Source organism: Myotis lucifugus, unplaced genomic scaffold (genome assembly GCF_000147115.1).
Source record: "Myotis lucifugus unplaced genomic scaffold, Myoluc2.0 scaffold_106, whole genome shotgun sequence".
In the NCBI taxonomy this organism is placed as follows: Eukaryota; Metazoa; Chordata; class Mammalia; order Chiroptera; family Vespertilionidae; genus Myotis; species Myotis lucifugus.
Genome location: NW_005871154.1, coordinates 3,311,931 through 3,334,631, shown reverse-complemented (window position 1 = coordinate 3,334,631; position 22,701 = coordinate 3,311,931). Strand labels below are relative to the sequence as shown.

Below are 22,701 nucleotides of genomic sequence, written 5' to 3'. Positions count from 1 at the left end.
AGGGAGAGATTGAAACATCAATAATGAGAATCATTGATCGACTGCCTCCTGCACGCCCCCCACCGGAGACTAAGCCCACAACCTGGGCATGTGCCCTGATTGGGAATCAAACTGTGATCTCCTGGTGCATACTGGTAGGTTGGCACTCAAACACTGAGCCACTCTGGCTGGGCCCTTTCCTTTTTTTTTTTTTAAACTTTATTGAGATATAATTGACAAATAATATTTTAAGAAATTTGAAGTTCACAATGTGATGATTACAGAATACATTGTGAAAGGATTCCTCTCAAGTTAACACAGCCAGCACCTCACATATTTACCTTTGGGGGAACATTTAAGTTCAACTCTTAGCAAATTTCAATTCTACAATACAGTTGACCCTTGACTGGGGGCACCGAAAATTTGTGTATAACTTAAGTCAGCCCTCCGCATATGTGGATTCCCACACTCGGATTGAAAATACAGTGCAGTGCTATCAACCATAGTTATCATGTTGTACATTAGATCCTTAACAACTACCCCTTTGTCTTGCGGGTCTCATAAACACAGCCTCATGGGTTTTCATAGTGAGGTGTTTGGGGGATCCATCCCTTGTATGTGAGTCTTAAAGGTTGAGTTGCTAAAGGTGGGGTCCAAATCTTTCACCCCTTAGAGAAAAGCTGGAATTGGGGTTTCTTCCCCATTGTATGGTGCTGTGGTGAAGGCAGGGTTTACAGCCAGAGTATGTCAGCCTTTCCTACTTATTCTGATGCATTTTCTCTCTCACCCGATGTGTGGGAGTCATTCAGCTGGCTTCTGGATTTCTATCAAAGGTTAACTGGTCAACATGTAGCGTGTATTCAGTGTGTTTGTCAGAGGGAGGAAGTCCAGGAGCCTCCTGTGCCATCTTGGTCAACCTCTAGTTCTTTCTACTGATTGTCTCTTATCTTTGGCCAACCCCTCCAGCTAAGTTTTGTTCATGCTGGAGGACTAGGACAATAGTCTCCTGACTAGTTCACAGTTTCTTTACTCTCTATAGTCCATTCTCAATACAGCCGCCTCAGTGGTCCTTCTATCAACAAAAGTCTTTAAAGAGTCCTCTGCCCAGCATTTGCAGTGCTGTCCCAGCTCAGACTGAAAGCCAAACCTCAGCAGGACCTGGCAAGTCCCGGCCCACTGCCACCGCTCTAACCACAGCTTCCACCACGCTCCCGCTCACCCGCTCTGCTCCAGACCCCTGGTATCCTTGCTGCTTCTCAGAGAAGCCAAGCACAGTCCCCTTTAGGATGTTGGGTTTTTCCCCTGCTTGTGTGAGAAGGGGAATCAGTTTCTGCATCTTCCCATCTTCCTCACTTCACTCAAGTCTGTTCAAAAGTCACTTCATCAGAGGTCTTCCTTGAGACCCTAACCCAGTGGTTCTCAACCTTCCTAATGCCGCGACCCTTTAATACAGCTCCTCATGTTGTGGTGACCCCCAACCATAAAATTATTTTCGTTGCTACTTCATAACTGTAATTTTGCTACTGTTACGAATCGTAATGTCAATATCTGATATGCAGGATGTATTTTCATTGTTATAAATTGAACATAATTAAAGCATAGTGATTAATCACAAAAACAATATATAATTATACATGTGTTTTTCGATGGTCTTAGGCGACCCCTGTGAAAGGGTCGTTTGACCCCCAAAGGGGTCGCGACCCATAGGTTGAGAACCGCTGCCCTAAACAAAATAGTACCATATTCTTACATCACTCTATCCTTTCACCCTTTTTCTTAGAGCACTCATCATGAGTCATAGAATACTTCATTGCCTACTATCATAAGAAAATAAGCTCATGAAAGCAAAACCCTGCCTTACTGATTTTTGCACCTAAAACTCCTGGCTCACAGAAGGCACTCAATGTGTTGAGTGGATGAACAAGGGAGAGTGACTTTACTTTCATCTTAAAAGCTTCCTTGGCCTATACGCCCTTTGCTTATTGTCCTTTACCTCTTTTAGTTCCTAGCCAAGCATCTTGATACCACCACCATTCTCCCCATTCTCCATTTCATGCAGCAGTCTGGCTCCTGTCCCTGCCAATGCCTGGGCATGGCTAGGTTAAGTGTTAAGTGTTAAGTTCTAACTGTTGGAGCCAATGGTTAGTTTTGAATATTTCACTTGTGTTCACCATTCCCTACTTCTTCAACTATGTCCCTAATATCTCTTCCCTGTTTTTTCCTGGTCTCCATTAATTTTTTACTACCCTTGAATAATGGAGATATTCTCCAGGACTCAACATTTACCTCTTTTCTTATTCCACAAAGAACAATTGCTGTGATAGGTATTTTTCTGCATAAAGTATTTTTGATAGTTTGGATTATTTTCTTTAGATTTCCAGAAGTGAGATTACAGGGCAAAGAATACAGATGTTTTAATGATTTTGGGAAAGAGCTGTCCAATTCACAATGTCCCTAAAAATAATCAGTTGCTAGTTTTCCCTCCCAGAGGTGTTAGGAATTGAACAGCAAAATAGGCAAAAAATATAGATGCAAAGGGGCAGAGAACTCAAGTTCTATTAAGAGGCAATGAAGAGAAAAAGGCTGAGCACAAGTTTCAATAATGGAGGTACAGCAAGCCCTGTGTTTACAGACTTTGACTTAATGGACAAAATTTCCGGTCTGTATGTCGTAACACTGTTAATTTTAAAATGCTTTTACCCAAGATTTGCTTATGTACTGTAGGCGCTCCAATCCCGGGAGCACCATGCTGTTCTTTGCTAGTCGGAAAAAATCACGTGTGTGACCAGAGGGGAAAGACATAGCCTTTATAAATTACATCTGGGAAAGACTGGATGGCGGCCTGCTGGGTGTTTCCACATTTGGCCAGGGTAGGGGCATCTCTAGCAGAGGGGAGAGAGGAGAGGGCCGTGTTGGGAAAGGCCTGCAGGCAGCTGAGGACAGAGCCTGGTGAAGCTTGTTAGCAGTCAGTGACATGGGAAACACTCAGGTCAGGGCTGCTCTGCTCCTCGTGGCCGCTGCCAGGTGGACACTGTTCCACTGACTGGGAGGGGGAATTGGGCTATATCCTCACTTGCCCCTACAGCTTGTAATTAAATTAACAGGTTATTTTTTTATTCATTGTCATTTTTAACATATGTTAGCGAGTCGGCCATATGTTGGAAAAGACACTGTAGTAATTTCGCCGACATAAGTAAATATTACATACAGTGGGGCCTTGACTTACGAGTGTCCCCACTAACGAGTTTTTTGATACCAGCTGTCTCTCTGCTGATTTTTTGCATTGAGTTGATAGAGTAATTTGAGTTAACGAGCTCCTTAACGAGCTCGGTCTCCGAACGAATTAAACTCGTAAGCCAGGCCCCACTGTATCTACAACTATAGTCTACATAACTAAATCCAAGAGTCACCACTTGTAAACCATGTTCGGTGAATGATTAGCACGTGATCACACCGCATCACACGTGGTAATTGGTTCTGTTGTCCGGTGGGGTGACTTTCTGCAGCAGTTTTAACACAAGTCAGCTGATGCTCCCACATGCGCTAGCCAGGCCCCCACCCTGTGCATTTGTTTACTTGGGTGACTATTGAGGGCACGCATTTACTAGACCTATTCATTATAAATTTAAAATTACAGTAATACATGTAGAAAACTTTTCTGTGAAATTAAGCTTTTCATACATAATTTTAATTACACATGTCTAATAAGTAAAAACAGGTTAACGATTTTGTCAATTTTTTAACATATGCATTCGGAAAACATACTTTATGACAGACTTTCAGCTTTAACAGATACCCCCTCCACCGAATTAGTCCGTTATATGGACGTTTTACGGCTGAGAAGGGTTGGAATTGTAGGCCTTGGACACTTGATAGGCAGTGAGCCACAGGCACAGGATCGAAGGGCAGGGGCTGGAGCCAAACACATGAATCCCCTTGTGATGGACCACCCCACCCCTCACCCTTCTCAGAAAGCAACATTTTTGGGGGGAATTATCAGTGTGGAAACTTTGGGAAACATGTATGTATGCTAAGGCTTGCAATTAAAAAACCATGCCGAGAAGCCGCCTGAATATGAAACTAAAAATGCCTTGTGGGTCCTCTGTTGTCCCATACACAACCCAGGACGAGAGATCTGGGGAGTTGCACTTACCTCCTAAACTCAGGACAGTAAAACTCGCTGAGTGACCGGGAAAGCTGGTTCTCCTAGGCACCTGGGATCTGTATTTCTAGTCTTCAGTCAAGACTTCCTCCTCCCACCTCATTTCCTGACCAACCCTCCGGTGAGGAAGAAAATGTCACTGGGCCATCATCCACAAGACCCTACTGGTTCTCAATACCTAAACTACAGCACGATTTGCTTGCTTACAGGAAAGGATTCCCCAAGTGCAAAGACCCCGGTGTCCGGAGCACAAAAACCAACATGGTGGTGGGGCAGCGTGTGCGTAAGGGCCGTGCGCTAAAGGGCCGTGTGCCTAAATGAACTTAATCATCCTACACCACCGCCTATAAACATAGAAGGCTCCTGCCAGAGTTGGGGAGATGTGATTAGCAGGTTATTTCCCTGGGTAAACTTCCTAAAGGTGTAATTTTCGGATAAGGGTAGGAACTCTCAAAACTTCTAATAACTAAGGCTAACTCTCCCCACCCCCAAAAGCTGTACTGGCTTAATACTCCCCTCAGCTTTAGCTGCAGTTCGTGCACTCTTGCCTGTGCTGTTATATATACAAATCCTCTACACCAGTTCACAGACAGGGGTATGGGCAGACCCAGAGCCAGACCAGAGGCTCAGGAACACAGCTCTACCACTTAGTTGATAAAGATCATACAGTAAGTGACTAACCTCTCTAGGCCTGTTTCCTCGTCTATAAAATAGGTATAAAAAAGTGTCTCCGCCACACACTTGAGTAAGGAACAAATACACATATAAAAGCACTAAGAACAGCATTACACTTGGAAAGCACTATTGTTTTCATTGAAAATTTTAGTTACTACTAAAGATGAACTTTTTTCATTGGTCATTAGTATTTGTCTTTTGGTGAACTGAGGTTTTTAGTTATTATATCCTTCCCCTTTTCCTATTTGACTGAAATAATCACCTATATTTTCCTCCTAATTCCCTACATGTATACTCTTTAACCAATTTGGAATTTATGTTGGTGTATGGGGTAGAGAATTCTGCCCCTTCTCCAAATGGACATACGTTACTAATAAAACAATTATTATTAAATAGTCCACCTTCTTTTTAATACTTCTGATACCAGGTGTATGGATTTTCCACATCAACCACAGAATAGCAGCTGGTGTCCTATAATTCTTACACCAACTAGAGTTAGCTCAGTCCCACAGATTGCTCCCCCACCCCCACTCTAGATGCCAATTCTAAGTCCAGGTTGTCACCGGTACTTCTGATTGACTAGCTATGCAGGGTTCCTATAACCCCCTTCTTGGGTCAATTGCTTGCTAGAATGGCTCAGAGAATTCAGGTAACCACTTAACACTTACCAGTTTATTATATAATAAAGGCGATGATAGAGGGTACAGATGAATAGCCATATAAAGAGATAACATGGGTTCAGTGTGGAAGAGTCTCGAGTGCAGGAGTTTCTGTCCCTGTGAGTTAGGGTACACCACCCTCCTGACATGTGGATGTTCACCAGCCTGGAAGCTCTCAAACCCCTTGTATTGTTCGTTTGTTTTTAATGTTTTTATTGCTTTGTTAGAGAGGAAGGGATAGAGGTAGAAACATCGATGAGAAACATCATCCATCAGCTGCCTCTTGCATGCCTAGGGACTGATCCCACAGCCCAGGCATGTGGCCTGATCTGAATCCAACCAGTGACCTCTTGGTTAATGGGTCAATGCTCAACCACTGCGCTACACCAAGCTGGCAATATTGGTATTTTTATGACAGCTTCACCGTGTAGGCATAATCAATCATTATCTCAGTCTCCAGTCCCTCTCCCCTTCCTGGAGGATTGGGGTTGAGACGGAAAGTTCCAAGCTTTTAATCATGGTTGGGTCTTTTTGGTGACCAGCTCCCAATCTAAAGCTATTCAGGAGCTTGACAAGTCACCTAACTACTATCACCCAGGAAGATTCCCAGGGATTCAGGAGCGCTGTATCAGAAACAGGTCAAATACAAGAACCAGAACAAAAGATGCTCCTATGCTCTGAACACTCAGGAAATTATAAGTTTTAGGAGCTCTGTGCCAGGAACCTACTTTATGACAAAAATGATCATAAAAGAGATTTTGTTTTGTCTCTTAGAACAGCTACTAGGCTAGCTGACAGAGCCAGGGTAGTGTGCTTCATGCTTCCAGTAATGTTCTTGAAAGGCCAAGGAAATCAATGGTAAATTGTGCGCATGAGTGCAGAAGCCTGGAGTCCAGGTGCACAAAGGGGAGTGGGGGCTGCTCCCTTCTCCTGAGACTTCCTGCCCTCCAGTCCCAGTCAAGAGCAAGATAAGGCAACACTTGCTTATTGGTCATACAGGACAGCTGCCAACTGCCTAGGCTCAAGGGAGACAGGAGGGGTGTCTGGCTGTAGAAGGCTCAGGCAGGGCAGGGTTTAGCTCCCTAGGAGATTCTCACACAGCAATTTTTATTTCAAAACTAACTTTTGAAATTAGCTTTAACAGGTAAAGAAAATGAGATTTGAATGAGAACGTATTAGGAATCCAATTTAACTTTCTCCTTACTTTTTTCTATTTATAGATCTCTGCCTCAAGATAGTCACAGCTGCCCCAAAAGAAATACCATAGAAAGAGCTTTAGACAATTTTTGACAATGTGGGTGGTTTCATACAGCATAAAAACTACACCTGTGTGCTACATCAATAACAATGGAACATTTACTAAGTGCTTATACCAGAATTAGACTAGAAATACCAGCTAGCAACTTAGAAAATATTTCCGATTGGTGACACACTGAATAGAACACTGCCTCTTAATAAAGATAAGAAATTAGTTGAGGTTTTCTGAGATTGCATGAAGATGACATTGCAGCCTTTCCATTCAGAACCTATTCAGACAGAATTCCAACAGGGCTGGTCAGAACCACGGAAGGAGCAAGTGTGGCCAGAGAAAGTCCTAGGATAGTTGCAGAGGCCACTGATGGAAACAGTGGCGCCATCTTGTCTGGAAGGTAAGAATGAGCTATCAAGCTGAGTGCTATGGCTCCTCATAATACTTTGTGATACATCAAACAATTTTGAAAAAGATTTGGGATGAGTACAGCTGCCTTCTGCTAGTAATCTTATCTTTCTCTGTAGCCACTACCAACTTTGCTAGTTGGGTCATAAAATGGTGTGGACATGTACAGGTTTATAACCTGGTTTAATTAGCATTCTACAGCTGATTTACCTCACCTGTTATATTTTGACTAAAGTTAATATAAGCATATGTTTTGTGTTTTTCCTTGTCATTAATGTCTAGGCATCAGAAAGGAGGCAGGACATGTAATCCATAGGAGAAGATCATCTGGGAATAAAGAGTGGTCATCAGTCTAGACCACAGAGGGAAATTCCCTTTTCAGTTTGCACATTTGAATTAACAACAGCAGGTCACAGGCAAAACAATGAACCACGAAACCAGACTTGACTCCTCGGTCTGTCAGCTCATCCATCTGAACAAGGTTCTTTTTTAGTTCCTGATTTTAATCTGTAAAATGGGTAAAGTATGGACAATACCTACGTATCCAACAAGCCCAAAAACTGTGTGAACAAAAAATAAGATGGAAACATTTACAAAGCATCTTTACAAACTGAAACATACCAACAAATATAAGGAAACATAAAAGGAACAAGCCACAGACCTCAAATGTAATACCTACTCAAACACCAGCAGAGATAAATAAAAATCTGTGATGTTAAGGAAGTTAACTTACAAAAGAGCAATTTCCCAATTAATATGAAAATGGTTTAATAATTATGAAACTTAAAAACTGTTCAAATTAACAAAGTATATTGATTAAAGGCTATTTTTTCCAACCATGGCAAATATAATGCAAACATTTATCAATGGACAAAGCTTTTAATCCTCTATTATGTATCCTGAATCCTACTTACTGTTCAATATGACACATGATACAGTCAGAGGTTTCTTTGGCAGACATAACCACATGCATCAATATGTCAATGCTCAAAGCGTTCTCCCCCTTGAACTTACCTGACCAAAGGCATCTGATCAAAAGTCAAAAATGAAAATTTCTAGTAAGTAGTTCAGTTTATCAATAAGCCTAGAAGGTAATCAGAAGTACTAAGATAAGTCTTTCTGGAAATTAAGTTAAAACAGGAATAAACTTTATACATTCTATTAAATCAGCAAATATAATCACCTGAATATACTTTTATTAGCAAAAAAAAATTGATGATACTGATGATAAAGAAAAAAAAATGAAAATGTACCTCAGACCAGAATAACATAAAAGTTTTGTGGAAGCTGCATTTTATTTGAAAATCCACCCATTTTTGCTAACATACATTTTAATATTGTAAACAAAAATAGAATCTGCAAAGACAATGCAACAAGTATGCTTAAACTCATGTACAGAATTGCTTTCCTACAACAAACTTTCCTTCTTAAGGCCCCTCTCAACCCAAATGTTAAGATGTATTTACACAAAGCACCGATCAACAGTGCAGTTTATTTGTTAACTAAACTCTTGGCTAGACATCAACTTTAAAGATATTATTTACCCTTGTTTAAAAGGTACATGATCATAACATGGCATGAGCCAAATAAAAGGTTCAAGGATTTTGTCCCCTTCCCTCCCCCCATAACACCTCCTAGAGTTTTACTGAAAAGAAGGAAAGTCTTGAAGTGAAAGCAATTCCTCACATTCATTTTGGAAAGGCCCTAATGTCAAATGGAAAATAATGACATGCCAAGCACAAAGCAGTAAAGTTCCTTCCCAATGCACTAATGCTGAATTTAATGTAGTGCTTTTCCTAGTCAGTGAACTGTTCCCTTGCAAAATCCTAGGCACAGAGTTGACTATAAGAATTAATGCATTTATAATGCTTCCTTAAATCCATAGAGACTGAAAATTCTTAAGCGATTCAGACCTATGGACTTGCCTTAAAATATTTAGTGCTCTGTATGTCAGCTGAAAAGCATTCTGAATCAGATTCATTCTTGTGGATAAAAATCAAACATACTGTGTACATCCATACTCATTTTCATAAAGAGGTTTGATACAATATTAATGTTACGTAAATTGATAATCATAAATAAATACAAATACTTAAGGAATGTCTACTGCAAACTGAATATATAATTTTTAAAAAAAAGAAAAATTAACTGTAATTACTGTTTTTGTCAGGATTGGAGAAAAGAAAGATACTGCATAATCGAGAGTTATGATTTTGATCCCCCCAGAGTCCTGTTGCATTACAGTAAAGGACACAGCTCTTCCCTCCGGCAGCTTTTCCAAATACAAATTTTGCACTTTCCAAATAAGGGCTTTTCTTGGTAGGTTACTGATTATGGGTATTAATAGAAGTTGAAAGACTGAAGGGTTAGTCACCAGAAAGACAGATCTTAGTCTGAAATCATGGCAATTCTTGGCTTTATAAACTGTATTAATACATTCTCCTATAGACTAGTCCCAATTTCCTTCATGGGCCTCCACTGTGTTACTGTAGCATTCTAATGGAAGAAGAGAGTTTAGGAGACAGCAGTTTGGATTTTGCTGCAAGTATTTGCTGCTTGAGCACTTGTCGTTTTGAAATAGTTCCATTCTCTTCCATCTAGTTACATAAACTGTATCTGGGGAAAAAAAAAGCATGTTAAGTTATTAATTCATTGCACTGTAGGATGTCTTCTCACAAATAAAACCGCTTTGTGACTTTTACCATTCAACTGGCTCAGAAGTGTTCATAGCATGCTTATCACAAACTTCAATTATAAAACAGTATTATCAGTTTATCATGTGGCAGAACTCAATAAATATCTTTCTTATAAATATCTTTCTAATTACTAAAAACCAGGGGGTAGAAGAAGGCAAGTGAACAATTTTTTCATAAGTTCAGAAAATCTCTCCATGAACATAAATATTCCATGTAAAATCTTTTTTAGGAAAGCAAAATTTAAAATATTATTTCCAAATGATATCATAAAATTAGAGATAGTTAAAGGATAGTAATATTATGCTTACTAAATCATTTCTTTACGATATAAATAAAAATCCAAAAGATCAACAAGGAAATACTTTTCAATTGGGTGTCACTGTTCACTCAGACCCTTCCCTCATGATATCCATTAAGCTGCTCATCCAGAGAAGTAGAAGTAATAGTAAACTATTATCAAATCAGAAGAGTACAAACTCAAGATCTAGAAGGTATACCTGCACTGTGGGCTATAGCAGCAAGAACAAATTACACTGTCTTCCAGCAAAAGCAGGCAGTGTGGATCAAATGCACAAGCCTTCTATCAAAAAGGCCCCAAGGATTCACTTGCCCTTAACAAAAATAAATAAATAATCCGATATAATAAAGAGCTAATATGCTAATTAGACTAGACGGCGGAATGACCTTCTGGAACAACCTTCCAGAATGACCAGTGGGAGGGGCCGCGGGCCTGCGAGGGCCGAGCCCCTTGCACGAATTTTGTGCATTGGGCCTCTAGTACTAATATAAGTTGTATGTGTTTCAGTTTTTTGGGGGGGAGGGAAGGGGGAATGTTACTATTTTTAGATGAAAAGGCATACATAAAAATATAGCCCTTTAAAGACACTGTTAAAATGAATTTTTCACACTAACCCTGGCCATTATGTTAAACCAACGATGCTCCCAATCAAGCTCTGAGCTGATGTGTAAAAACGGTGTTGTTTGTTCTCTATGATCCTATTAAACTGACTAAAACATCCAGTTTTTAAGGGTGGTATTTGTTCTCATCACCTGATGTGAGCAGTGGATGCTTACATGTAAACATGAGAAATGGTCTTTTGATTTAATATCTCCTAATTATATTAAAGATATTTTCCAAAAGTTATTTGTCCCTTCTGTCCTATCTTGATCTATTTTTACTCTTCACCTAAAAAATAGAGGAGGAGGAGGAGGAAGAGAGGGAACCGAGTTCTTTAAAGAACTAAGGAGAAGAGTGAATGGTGCTTCATGTTTGATAAATTTTTTAATTACTTAAGTCCCCATCTCCCCCAACAAGCAGCAATACCTAAAGTGATTTATAAGAAATCCTCCAAAGAGAGCTCTGCAAAAGGGTCCTTTCCTGAAGCTCTGTGAGGACTGTGACTGGAGGGGCTGGATGCTGCCGACAGCTAGGGGGAAGAAGACAGAGAGAGGGAAAGAAAAAAAGAGCTCAGAATGACAGAACATGAAAGCAGAAAATGTAATGAAAGAAGTGGTTTTTGTTTTGTCAACTTTAAATATAAAGGCAGCCTTTGTAGAAAATGAAATTCAAACAAAAATTTCAGTCACATGTCAAGCTAAAGGGCATCCAATGGCATGTGTCTTTCAGAAAACAAATTTTGTTTCTGGAATTCCAAAGGAAGAAAGTCTTTTACCCAAAGAGGTCAATATTAAGTTGACCCACGGTTAAGATTTTTATGCTATATGTGCATCAGAGAGGGGAAGAAGTACATAATTGTGTTGTTGTTGTTTACAATTGAGGGAAGATGGCTTCCTGTGTCCAGTCTGTCTGTCAAAAGCTGTGCAAACTCTGACCTAGTCCAGACCCAACATATCGAGCTGCAATATTTTTTCCTTCCTTCTTCACAGGACATGCAAAGTCCTGTCCTCAGTGCTCACACTATTTGCACATAGAGTTGGCTCCTGCCTGATACCTAGACAGGGTGGAGCTGGGAGGGGAAAGTGTATTAGAGGTCACCTAGTCTAACTGCCCAGAACTTAGGAAATTAAAGATTTTTTATTCTGCTTCCTGCTTAAATATGTTTGCTTGATTCTTGGAATTTTCTTCTATCATTTAATTTGAATGTATGTTAAGGCAAGTAGACTGTTGAACTCAATAACATCATCTTAGCTATTCCCTCAAAGAAAGACAGTTCCTGAAGAGCCAAGATGTTCATTTTCATACATGTATCTCCTTCACTGAGCCTACATTTAGTGTATTCAAACCAGACATGAGCCATTTTAGTTCAGAACTTGTAACTTTTCCCCTCCCCCTGCATGAGATTGCAGAGTCATGTAAGCACAGAGCGATTATAAAATGAGCTGTCCTTTTTATGGGCGTTCAATTATTAAATCAAAGTTGATTAAGTAAAAAGTTTCAATTCATACTTCAACACTCAAATCCTATAAAGGATTTCATGATCCCAAATCTGTCTTTATTGGCTCAAAGTGATCTTATTTCTACCTTTTTATTTTATTTTTTAAAGAAAAACACTATAGAGATTAAATAGCCAATGAGTTTCAGCAAACACTATATCACAAGTATATGCAATGTGCTGTTTTGGATGCCAAGATAAATTAGTAGGCTTAGAAATCACTGTCAGTTTTATCAGTGGTTGAGTCATTTTCCTAATTCATACCTTGTTCTCAGAAATAAATGTTCAAAAACAATGGAAAAGATGATGGAATTACACAAGCAGCTACAGATGGGAGGACATGGCAGCATGTCTGGGTTTGGGGATTCAAATATTCACACAGAGACAGATTAAGGTACAACTTAATTAGAAAGATGTCTCCTACGCCCCGTTTAGACCAGCCACGGATAACTAATCAGAGACTGGTGAGCATCATCACTGAACTGGAGGGAGTCTAAGATTTACTGGATTTTTCTCCAAAACAAATTTTCTCTTTTGTTAAAATAAAAACAAAAACCTTGCTTATTGCAATTAGATAGCATTCAAAGTCACAAGTCTCCTATGACAGCCTCATACTAACATGTCTTCTTAAACCACATGTTTTCATGAGAGCAGCAGTCCGAAGACCTGATAAAGCCCCTGAAGAATATGATCAAAGGGAACACTTTTATTCACCTCAATGTATGAGCATACAGGTAGAGAGAATTCCTAGAGGCTTATAAATAATGCTGAAGAGGATCAATTTTCCTTGGGAGAAAACGTGCTAATTTCTAACTATACTTCTACTATTTCTTAAATTGGTAACATAATTAGATGTATGTCTCACACCTATAAATATGTAGCTAAATTAAAACATGAGAAAATAAAACTTAATATTCCTGCAGTAAGTTTCATATCATCAATACCCATCTGAAGCAGGTGGCCCGGACTGGTTAGGCTGACTGCAGAGAGCGTCAAGGACAGGGCCATGCAGCAACCCTGGACCATCTGGTACCACTGGTTCTGGCACATGTACCAAAGCATAGGCACACCATGCACGGGTGAGAAAGCAGTCAGCTCAGAGAGTAAATGAGAAAAGAAGCAAAGGAAATGCTGCAAGGAAAGTGGGAAGAACAAAGAACATAAAGGGGCAAACAAGGATCCTGGTGGATAAGAAGAAGCAGTATTTAAAGAGCCTGAGAAAGTGCCTAATCCTGGCTGTTTTATAAAACGGGGTTTAGAATATCTATACCCAACACACTTTAACCATTTTATGGTATCTTAAGAATAAAATATACATGAAGGAATCAGCACATTGCTTTCTTAAATATTAGTTCAACCTTCCCAAGCACTTTCAATCAAATGCTCATCTATCTATATATATAAAAGCCTAATATGCAAATTGTTCCCCTCGGAGTTCAACCGGGAGACTGATCGCTCGCTATGACATGCACTGACCACCAGGGGGCGACGCAGAATGAAGGGAGACCCCAGCTGGCAGCCAGAAGGAAGGCCCTGATCGTTGGCTAAGCCTAGGGACCCTACCTGTGCACAAATTTCGTGCACTGGGCCTCTAGTTTTACTATAAGAAGCCCAGCTCAACTGCCATCGAGGCTGTGCTGCTCTTGCACTGTGTTCTCAACATTCTATGTTTCTGTGGTAAGGGTTCTTATTCTACCATCAACCAGTCACTGTGCTTCCACATTATCATCACATTTAGGTTTCTCAGATGGAGGAAACAGATTTTACCTCTTGTTCAGCAACAAGCAGTAACTTAGACAGTAAGCATTCTATAATATGTTTTAAAAAAATGTTTTTGGTGAAAATAAGCTCTGTATAAATATAGTCTCCAAAGTGGGGTATTAGAAGAAAATATTAGAACTCCTATTAATTTTTACCCTTTTAAAATTTCTATTTTTAACATGTTTTTAATGTATCTAATATATACATACACTGCGGGTACATGTTTAAAGAATATTTTCATAATACTGCTGTGCAATCAAAACATTTAGATAATGGCTCTACTACACTAGCCACTTTGGCTCAGTGGATAGAGCGTCCGCATGCAGACTGAAAGGTCTGGGGTTTGATTCTGGTCTAGGGCACGTACCTTGGTTGCAGGCTCAACCCCAGCCCTGGTCGGGGTGCATGTGGGAGGCAACCAATCGATGTGTCTCTTTCACATCAATGTTTCTCTCTCTGTCTCTCCTCCCTTCCACACTCAATGGAAAATATCCTCAGTGAGCATTAGCAAAAATAAAAAGAAATAATGGCTCTACTTAATAGGATTCTGCAGAGACATTAGCTGTAAAACTGAATCATGGAATAGTAGGTTGTTTTCTGATAATGTTTAGAACATGGCCAAGCCACTGGTGGTGCATCTGAGTGCACTTGCATAGAGATATAAAAATACAGTGTAGTGTTTCAATACCTTATACTAAAGATAATGCTATTCCTCACCTGTCTCTGTGAAGTGTGGCTAAAAGACAGGTTTTGCTCTACTGTATAAGGTCGAGGGCCTGCCCTATAGGTTGACTCTAGTGCCTCTGTTAGCCACTTCCTGAATTTGTGTTCAATAAACCCCATCTTGTGCTTCTGCCCATCAGTAACATCACAAAGTTAGGCCAACATTACTCCTGTCACTCTCAAAGCACTAATCATCTTGTCTCAGGAGGCACTGGACAGTGACCTAGGAGCATTTCTCTTTGAAGGTCTGTTGTATACAAACCTCTCTACAACTAAAGACTGCTGCTAACGTCTATAATAACTTAAAACTGTTAACACAGAGGAATACCCGATTCCAAAATGGCATCTTAAGTCACCTCATTAGAATTAAGGCAACCTACACTGACAAAAGAGTTAAAGAGTTAAGCCAAACTGGAGAGAAACAGATCACAAGATTTCTTAAACTCATCAGAGAAAATATTAACCGAACTATGCTAAAAATAAGCATCATCTTCCATATATCAGAAGTACTTCCAAGGGTAAAAGAAATCCTTTTAAAAGTTCCATTTGATGGATGGGAATCAGAAAACTGGCTCAGCTTATTTGAATAGTGTTCACTACTGATTCATATTAAATTTCAACTTCTTATTCCTCGAAAGCCAAAGAAAATGAAAAGCTATGGTTTATGTTAACTGGTACTACAATGAGACAAATAATGTTTTTTTTGAAATTTCTATTGATTTGAGAGAGAGAGATAGAAACATCAATGATGAGAATCATTGATCAGCTGCCTCCCGCACGTCCCCTACTGGGGATAGAGCCCACAACCCAGACTTGTGCCCTGACTGGGAATGGAATGGAACCACGACCTTCTTCCTGGTTCCTAAGTCGATGCTCAACCACTAAACGACAACGGCCAGGCCAAAATAATGATTTAAATGCACCTACAGTGCACTACTTATTTGCTATTTATTAGAAACACAGCACTTTAGTTTGGTTTAAAAAAAAATCCAAACTGTGTTCCATATATGAGCTTGAGGCTGCTTTCACCTGATTTATATACTGGGCTTCCACTAAAAATGTCAAAGGAGACAGTTCCTTGGTCTTAGACCAGTGATTCTCAACCTTGGCTGCACATTAGAATCACCTGGGAATCTTTTTAAAATCCTGATTTCTGGGCCTCACCCTCAGGAAATTCTGTTTCTTTGTTATGGGGTGAGGCCACAACATTAGTAACAAAGAAACAGAATTTCCGGAGGATGAGGCCCAGAAATCAGAATTTTAAAAAGATTCCCAGGTGATTCTAATGTGCAGCCAAGGTTGAGAACCACTGTCTTCGACATTTTCAAAAAAGGTTTCTCTCCCCCACAAACAGGCAGTGTCTCTAAGCTATATTAAGTTGGAGAAAAAAAATTTTAATTATAAAACAAAGCTTGGTACTTCAGGGTGATACCACTTCTACAAATGTTGAGTCAATTCAGGTGCTCTACTTCTAGAGAGTGATGTGTCTGGCATGGTCTGGTGGCTTAGTTGGTTGGAGCATCATCCCATACACCAAAAAGATCGTAGGTTTGATTCATGGACAGGGCACACAGCTAGTTCCATCTCCAGCTTGGATGAGTATGGGAATTGATATTTCTCTCTCACATCGATTGTTTCTCTTTTTGTCTGTCTGTCCGTTTCCCTTCCCTTCTCTCTAAAATCAATAAACAATTAAAAAAAACCCCTGCATCTGGTTCCTGTGCAATGTCCACAGTCCTCAGCCCACGTGAATGATTCAGGCCCTAATGTAGCCCACGCTCAGCTGGGCTGCGTTGTCCCCACTGACCACCCTACCCTATCTATGTGTTTATCTGATGTCGTCAAATAATAATGAGTCATAATTAAGATTTAAAAACAATGAATTATAAATTATTTATAATCAAAACAACTTATAATTCATGGAAAGAAATGTAAACTGTATTTTAATACGTTAGAATTTGGAAACAGGGACAACTCAGCGAATTGGGCAACCTTATAGCATTTGTCTAAAAATAAAAACCTCCTTATAATGAATAATTTTTAAAAAAAAACAACAAACCTCAATGTTCCTAAGTCTATTACAAATATTTTGATCCTTATAGCAAACCTATAAAGTATATAAGGTAAAAATCACCATTTTATGAAGAAACTGAGGTTCATCCAAGTTACATAGCCACTTGCCCTGAAACACCAAATTAGTTAGGAGCTGGGTTAAGACTGTGTTGAACTGTGTCCCCTACCCAAAAGTATTGCTGAAGTGCTTCCTAACCTTTGGGTACCTATGAATGTGACTCTATTTGGAAATATGGTCTTTGCAGCTGTAATCAAGTTAAGATGAGGTCGTTAGGTGGTCCTTAATCCAATGACTGGTGTCATCATTTATAAAAGGAGGAAGTGCCCTGAAAAGACAGAGACAGGGAGGATGCCATGTGACAGAGGCAGAGGTTGAAGTGTTGCAGCTATAAACCAAGGAATAACTGGGGCTACCAAAAGCTGGAAGAGAAAAGAAAGGATCCTCCTTCTAGAGCAGCGGTTCTCAACCTATGGGTCGCAACCCCTTTGGGGGTCGAAGGACCCTTTCACAGGGGTCGCCTAAGACCATCGGAAAACACATATATAATTACATATTGTTTTGTGATTAATCACTATGCTTTAATTATGTTCAATTTGTAACAATGAAATTGGGGGTCACCACAACATGAGAAACTGTATTAAAGGGTCGCGGCATCAGGAAGGTTGAGAACCACTGTTCTAGAGCATGGCCCTTGTTTTTGGACTTCTAACCTCGCAGAACTTGAAAGAATAAATTTCTATTGTTTTAGGCCAGTGGTTGGCTAACTGCGGTTCCGAGCCACATGCGGCTCTTTGGCCCCTTGAGTGTGGCTCTTCCACAAAATACCATGTGCGGGCGCACATGTACAGTGCGATTGAAACTTCATGGCCCATGTGCAGAAGTCGGTATTTTGTGGAAGAGCCACACTCAAAGGGCCAAAGAGCTGCATGTGGCTCGCGAGCCGCAGTTTGCCGGCCACTGTTTTAGGCCGAGTTTGTGGTACACTTTGTTACAGCATCTCTAGGACACTAATAACAGACCCAAATGCAGATCTGCTGATTCCAAGGTTGGTGCTTTGTTTCCTCTCAAAAATCTGCAATCCCAATTAATTTCAACTCAGCCAGAATTTATGGCTGTATTTAATATACTGGAACAAGTTAAAGTAAGAGTAGAAAAACTTCTAAAAAGAGACTTCTCTACTAAATATTACACAGTCAATATAGCCCTGTGCTTTCTACACACACAATGCTCTACAATTCAGTGGTTCTCAACCTTCTGGCCCTTTAAATACAGTTCCTCATGTTGTGACCCAACCATAAAATTATTTTCATTGCTACTTCATAACTGTAATTTTGCTACTGTTATGAATTGTAATGTAAATATCTGATATGCAGGATGGTCTTAGGCGACCCTTGTGAAAGGGTCGTTCGACCGCCAAAGGGGTCTCGACCCACAGGTTGAGAACCGCTGCTCTACATGTTCATCATGAAGATTTTGTAGAACTTCAGTCACCCAATATTTTACAAATACATTCTGGTTTTTTAGCTTTTAGAAAAAACATCCTCAGCAAAACCACCATTAAAATGGTTGTATTCTACAGGTTGTCTTATTAACTACAGTGATCACTGAATGGGACTCCTCAAATTTTAGCTGTGACTAACTGTGGTGTACGCTGGGGACTCCAGAACCATTCTCAGCTATGACACTAAATTCCAATCCTAAAGTAAATTCCCTCATGCTATCTTCTACTAGGTAAGGCTGAATGAGCACAAAACACTGCTGACAGAGCAAAAGGCCTTCACAGAAATACAGCTGGGCAGATCAGCTGATAGAAGAGGCACTGCCAACACCCACAATTAACACACCAAGAAAGTGGGGGGAGGGGGGAACCTCACAAAACTAGCCTGAAAGCAAAGACAGCCATTAGTTCTTACACACAAGAAAGTCATTAGAAAGGCCATTTTTTGTAAGAGTCAAATTATTCCAATATCTAAAGCCTACAACAGTACCCCTATTTAGAAGGGTAAAAAGTGAGTACAACAAACCATTGTTTCCTTTTAGACACTTAACTGATGTCAGACCTACTTAAAATTGGCTATTCCAAACAAAAACACAGCCGCCATTTTGTATCTTCAGCCTTATCCTCCATAAACAAAACTGGCAATCTCCCGTAAAAACACCCAATACCACTCAAGAAACATATAAAACTTGTAATGTGTTTATGTTAAAAATTAATGATCAAACTAAACACTCTCTGGTCTCACGTTGCTTTTGGAAAACAGACTGATGAGGAATCACTCTGAGTTTCTCATTCAAGTAAGGTAGGAACATAACCAGCACAACCCTCCCCTGCAAGGATCTTCAACATCTCCACTGCCTTGTAAGCATTCCTCTTCAGCATGTTACTTCACATCAGTGACTTTCAAAAGAAACTAAAACTAAGCACCAGGAAGAGAAGGTGTAAGAGTCCCCATTCTCTGCAAGTTAATAAACAGACCCACTGGTAACCTGCAACCACCAATCAAAAAATGAGCAAAACTGAGGAAGCAAAGAGGAAAAAAAGCTTTAACTACAGAGATTTAGTATTTTCCATGTAGTCAAACACCTAGGAAGATTCACTAATGTACTTTTTCTTTTTAAAATGCACAATGTTAGGCATGAAATAGAAGAACTCAGTACCCTTCTTTAAGCAACTAGCAGTTACAAAAAATTATCTGAAAAATAAAGAATAAGCCAGCATAAAAAATGGGGACAGAAAAGGGTTGAGTGTATAGAAAGGCATAATTTCAATAATACAGTGTTGTCTATGAAATTAAAGTTATAATAAAGACAATTTCCTAAAGAACAGAACCAACTTTCTCACTAGCGAGCACTAACGCAGCACTTAAGAGTAACCTAAATAATAATGTAGATCACAAAGTACAATGTTTGGAATGCTCACTAAATAAATAGCAAGAACATAAACATATCTGGGAGGGCTAAAGTACTCTCAAAAATATTAATTTGATTTTAAGAGTAAGTAAGCAAGAAAACAGGAGCTATAAGGTATTCCCTAGGCAAGGAATGGCTTCTAAAACATTTCAAGGAAGAGGGAAAGATTTTTGGCAATAGCTATAGAAGTGGGATTTGATTAAAAGATTTTACTTTGATGGGATTTCATTTTATATGCAAACTACCATTTATTTTATAATGTATGAAGAGATGTCCTCTACCCTCAAAGAATTTTCAATCTAATTGCAAAAATAGAGCAAAATGAGAAAAACTAAAAAGTAATTCATTAAGAAAAATTATGTTGGTTCTAGCTAGCATTGAATGGATAAAATTAATCCAAGGAACTGACTAAGAATCATTAATAATTAAAGTATGAGAAAAATCTCACCTACTTTAAAGACAGTTTAATTTTAAAGTTATTAAAAATATTTAATCATGAAATTAAAGGTGTCTTCATTCCTCAGGCGACAGTCATCTAACATTTTAGCTTACAGTAGCTATTAACCAATAAGTTAAAGCAATTTTGAACACTGCTATATTTTCAATGGTTACAAGTGAATGAAAACAGTCAGATCTACTTGTTTGACAAATAATATTCAAAACCTCTTATGAGTCGGGTACCATTCTAGGAACCAGGGACACAGAACTAATCTAGGAACCAGGGACACAGAACTAAACAAGCCACATAGAAGCCTGCTCTAAAAGGCTTACAATCTAGTATCAGGGTCTATGGATGGATGGATGGATGGATGGATGGATGGATGGATGTGCAGACAGACAGACAGACAGATATCAGGTAGTAATAAGTTCTACAAAGAAAAATAATGCAGAACAAGGAAAAGAACTTCAGACTTCAGAAAGTCTGAAAAGAAATGAGATGAGCAGAGAATGAGTAAAGAGTAAATCCATTTTTATGACAGATGAAGGACTTCTGGAAAAGACAAGTAGGAACAGAACACTGGATACTTATCAAGAATTGTAAAGGCATGGGGATTGAAGACCCTGAATATTCTGTTTACTCATTATTACTCTTACAAGAGACTTTGTGAGGTAGTTTTAACACAAAAGGAAAACTGAGGGGATGTCTCATCTGTTCACTTATATTTAGATACATTTCCTTAGATTTTTGAATGTAGAGATAAGATGCTACAAATACTACCTATAGAAGGTCATTCAAGTATCTAGGTAACTGATTAAATTAGAAAGGCAAGGAACACAGGGAGACTTGGAAAATAAACACGGGAGAGAGAGGTTCAAATCCAGGTGAAAACTGGAGACCACAAGAAGGATGGATCTAATGCTAGCAGAGAAACAATTAGTGGGACTATATGATAAAATACATGGAGAACAAAGGGGGTAAAGGAATTCAAAGTAACATTAAAACAGTGGTTCTCAACCTTCCTAATACCGCGACCCTTTAATACAGTTTCTCATGTTGTGGTGACCTCCAATTTCATTGTTACAAATTGAACATAATTAAAGCATAGTGATTAATCACAAAAACAATATGTAATTATATATGTGTTTTCCGATGGTCTTAGGCAACCCCTGTGAAAGGGTCGTTTGACCCCCAAAGGGGTTGCGACCCATAGGTTGAGAACTGCATTAAAAAGGTTCAAGATTCTAACTTTCAACTGATTCAAATGACGACTGTGAAGAGACCAAAGCCTTTCTGAGCCACTTCACTGGCACCAGATTTTCTCTTTTTCTAGTTATCAATTTGATTCCTTTATGTGCTCTTTCAATCAATAATATTTATCATTAGGTACTCACTTCAAATTTGACTTCTCAACTAAAAACTGACTAATGTTCTCATTCTGTTCTACTCTGGCATAAAGTAATTAGGAAAAGGCATTTTTGTCATGGTTTCTTTTCATGCACACGGAAATTCTTGCACTTTTTCGGTGTTTCAGTGAGTTATGTTTTTTTATAGGCAAAAGGATATAAAAACCTGGGTTAAGGCAGATGCTAGAGGGTCAGCAATTTTTTTAAAGGTAGAGTTTTATGACAATTTCTTTTAAAACCATATTAAAAAGATTAGAAAAACTAACATAAAATGTTTCAAGGTTGATAGTATTATCCAAAATTGTAGAGAATGTTCTTGACAATCATAGTAGTTACATCCTTAATGCAGTTTATATTCTAGAAGGAAACCCAAGGAATCTGCAGAGTAGTTCTGACAAAAGGAAGACAGTGCTCCGAAGGGGCCATATATAGCTATCAGCTCAGTCCTATATTGATAAGGCAGTGTAGCACTAACGAGCACTGGACGAGGATTAGGAATTCCTGGGGATAAGTTGAATTTCACTAGTCATTCAGTTGAAGAATCTTTCCAAGTTTCAGCTTTTTATATCTATAAAACAAGACGGTGATACTAGGCCCATCTATCTTAAAGATTTTTTGAGGTAATTATTCTGTTTCTGAGACAGGAGCTTGCAAGACAACACCAGACTGGGTGCAGAGTTAAGCCACACATCAGGAAAAAACTTCTGTAGCCAGCAATTTCTGGTAAATTTATAGCTTTGGACTACAGTGTGTGTTTTTTCCCTTAAATACATTTAAGTTCTTATCACTTAGTCTCTGACAGTGAGAAGATCCACATAACTCACGGAAACACCAAAATAACAACAAATTAATTCTTTAAAATAAATGATATATATCTGAAGATAAAAGAACAAAGAAAAAAGTAAAGAACATGAGGAAAACATAATCTCAAGAAAACATCTACATAAATACTTAGGAAAATCATCAACATCTTAAAAGATTATCAAAATCTAATTTGTTTCTTTAGCAAATTAAGCCAGCACTTAAAAGTACTGCTGGAAAGCCCTGGCCAGTGTGTGCAGTGCATACAGCATTGGCTCCCATTCTGAAGGATCACTGATTCGCTTTCTGGGCAAGTACCTGGGTTGCAGATGCAATCCCAGCCCCAGTCAGGGTGCATACGGGAGG

At 39.2% G+C, this 22,701-nt stretch overlaps 1 protein-coding gene across 17 annotated transcripts in view; it reads right to left on the bottom strand.

Moving 5' to 3' along the window:
• Positions 1-7,879: 7,879 nt before the first annotated feature.
• PICALM (phosphatidylinositol binding clathrin assembly protein) overlaps positions 7,880-22,701 on the bottom strand; it is a 111,162-nt gene continuing 96,340 nt past the window's right edge. For 11 of the 17 annotated variants that reach the window (XM_014459309.2, XM_014459313.2, XM_014459312.2 and 8 more), the window contains 2 exons: positions 11,153-11,255; positions 7,880-9,748 (listed from right to left, as the gene is read on the bottom strand). In XM_014459309.2, the coding sequence (XP_014314795.1) occupies positions 11,163-11,255 (93 nt within the window). In that variant the 3' untranslated portion in view covers positions 7,880-9,748; positions 11,153-11,162. The remainder of the gene's footprint in view (positions 9,749-11,152; positions 11,256-22,701) is intronic. The other 6 variants (XM_006092889.3, XM_006092890.3, XM_006092891.3 and 3 more) reach the window with 2 other exon arrangements.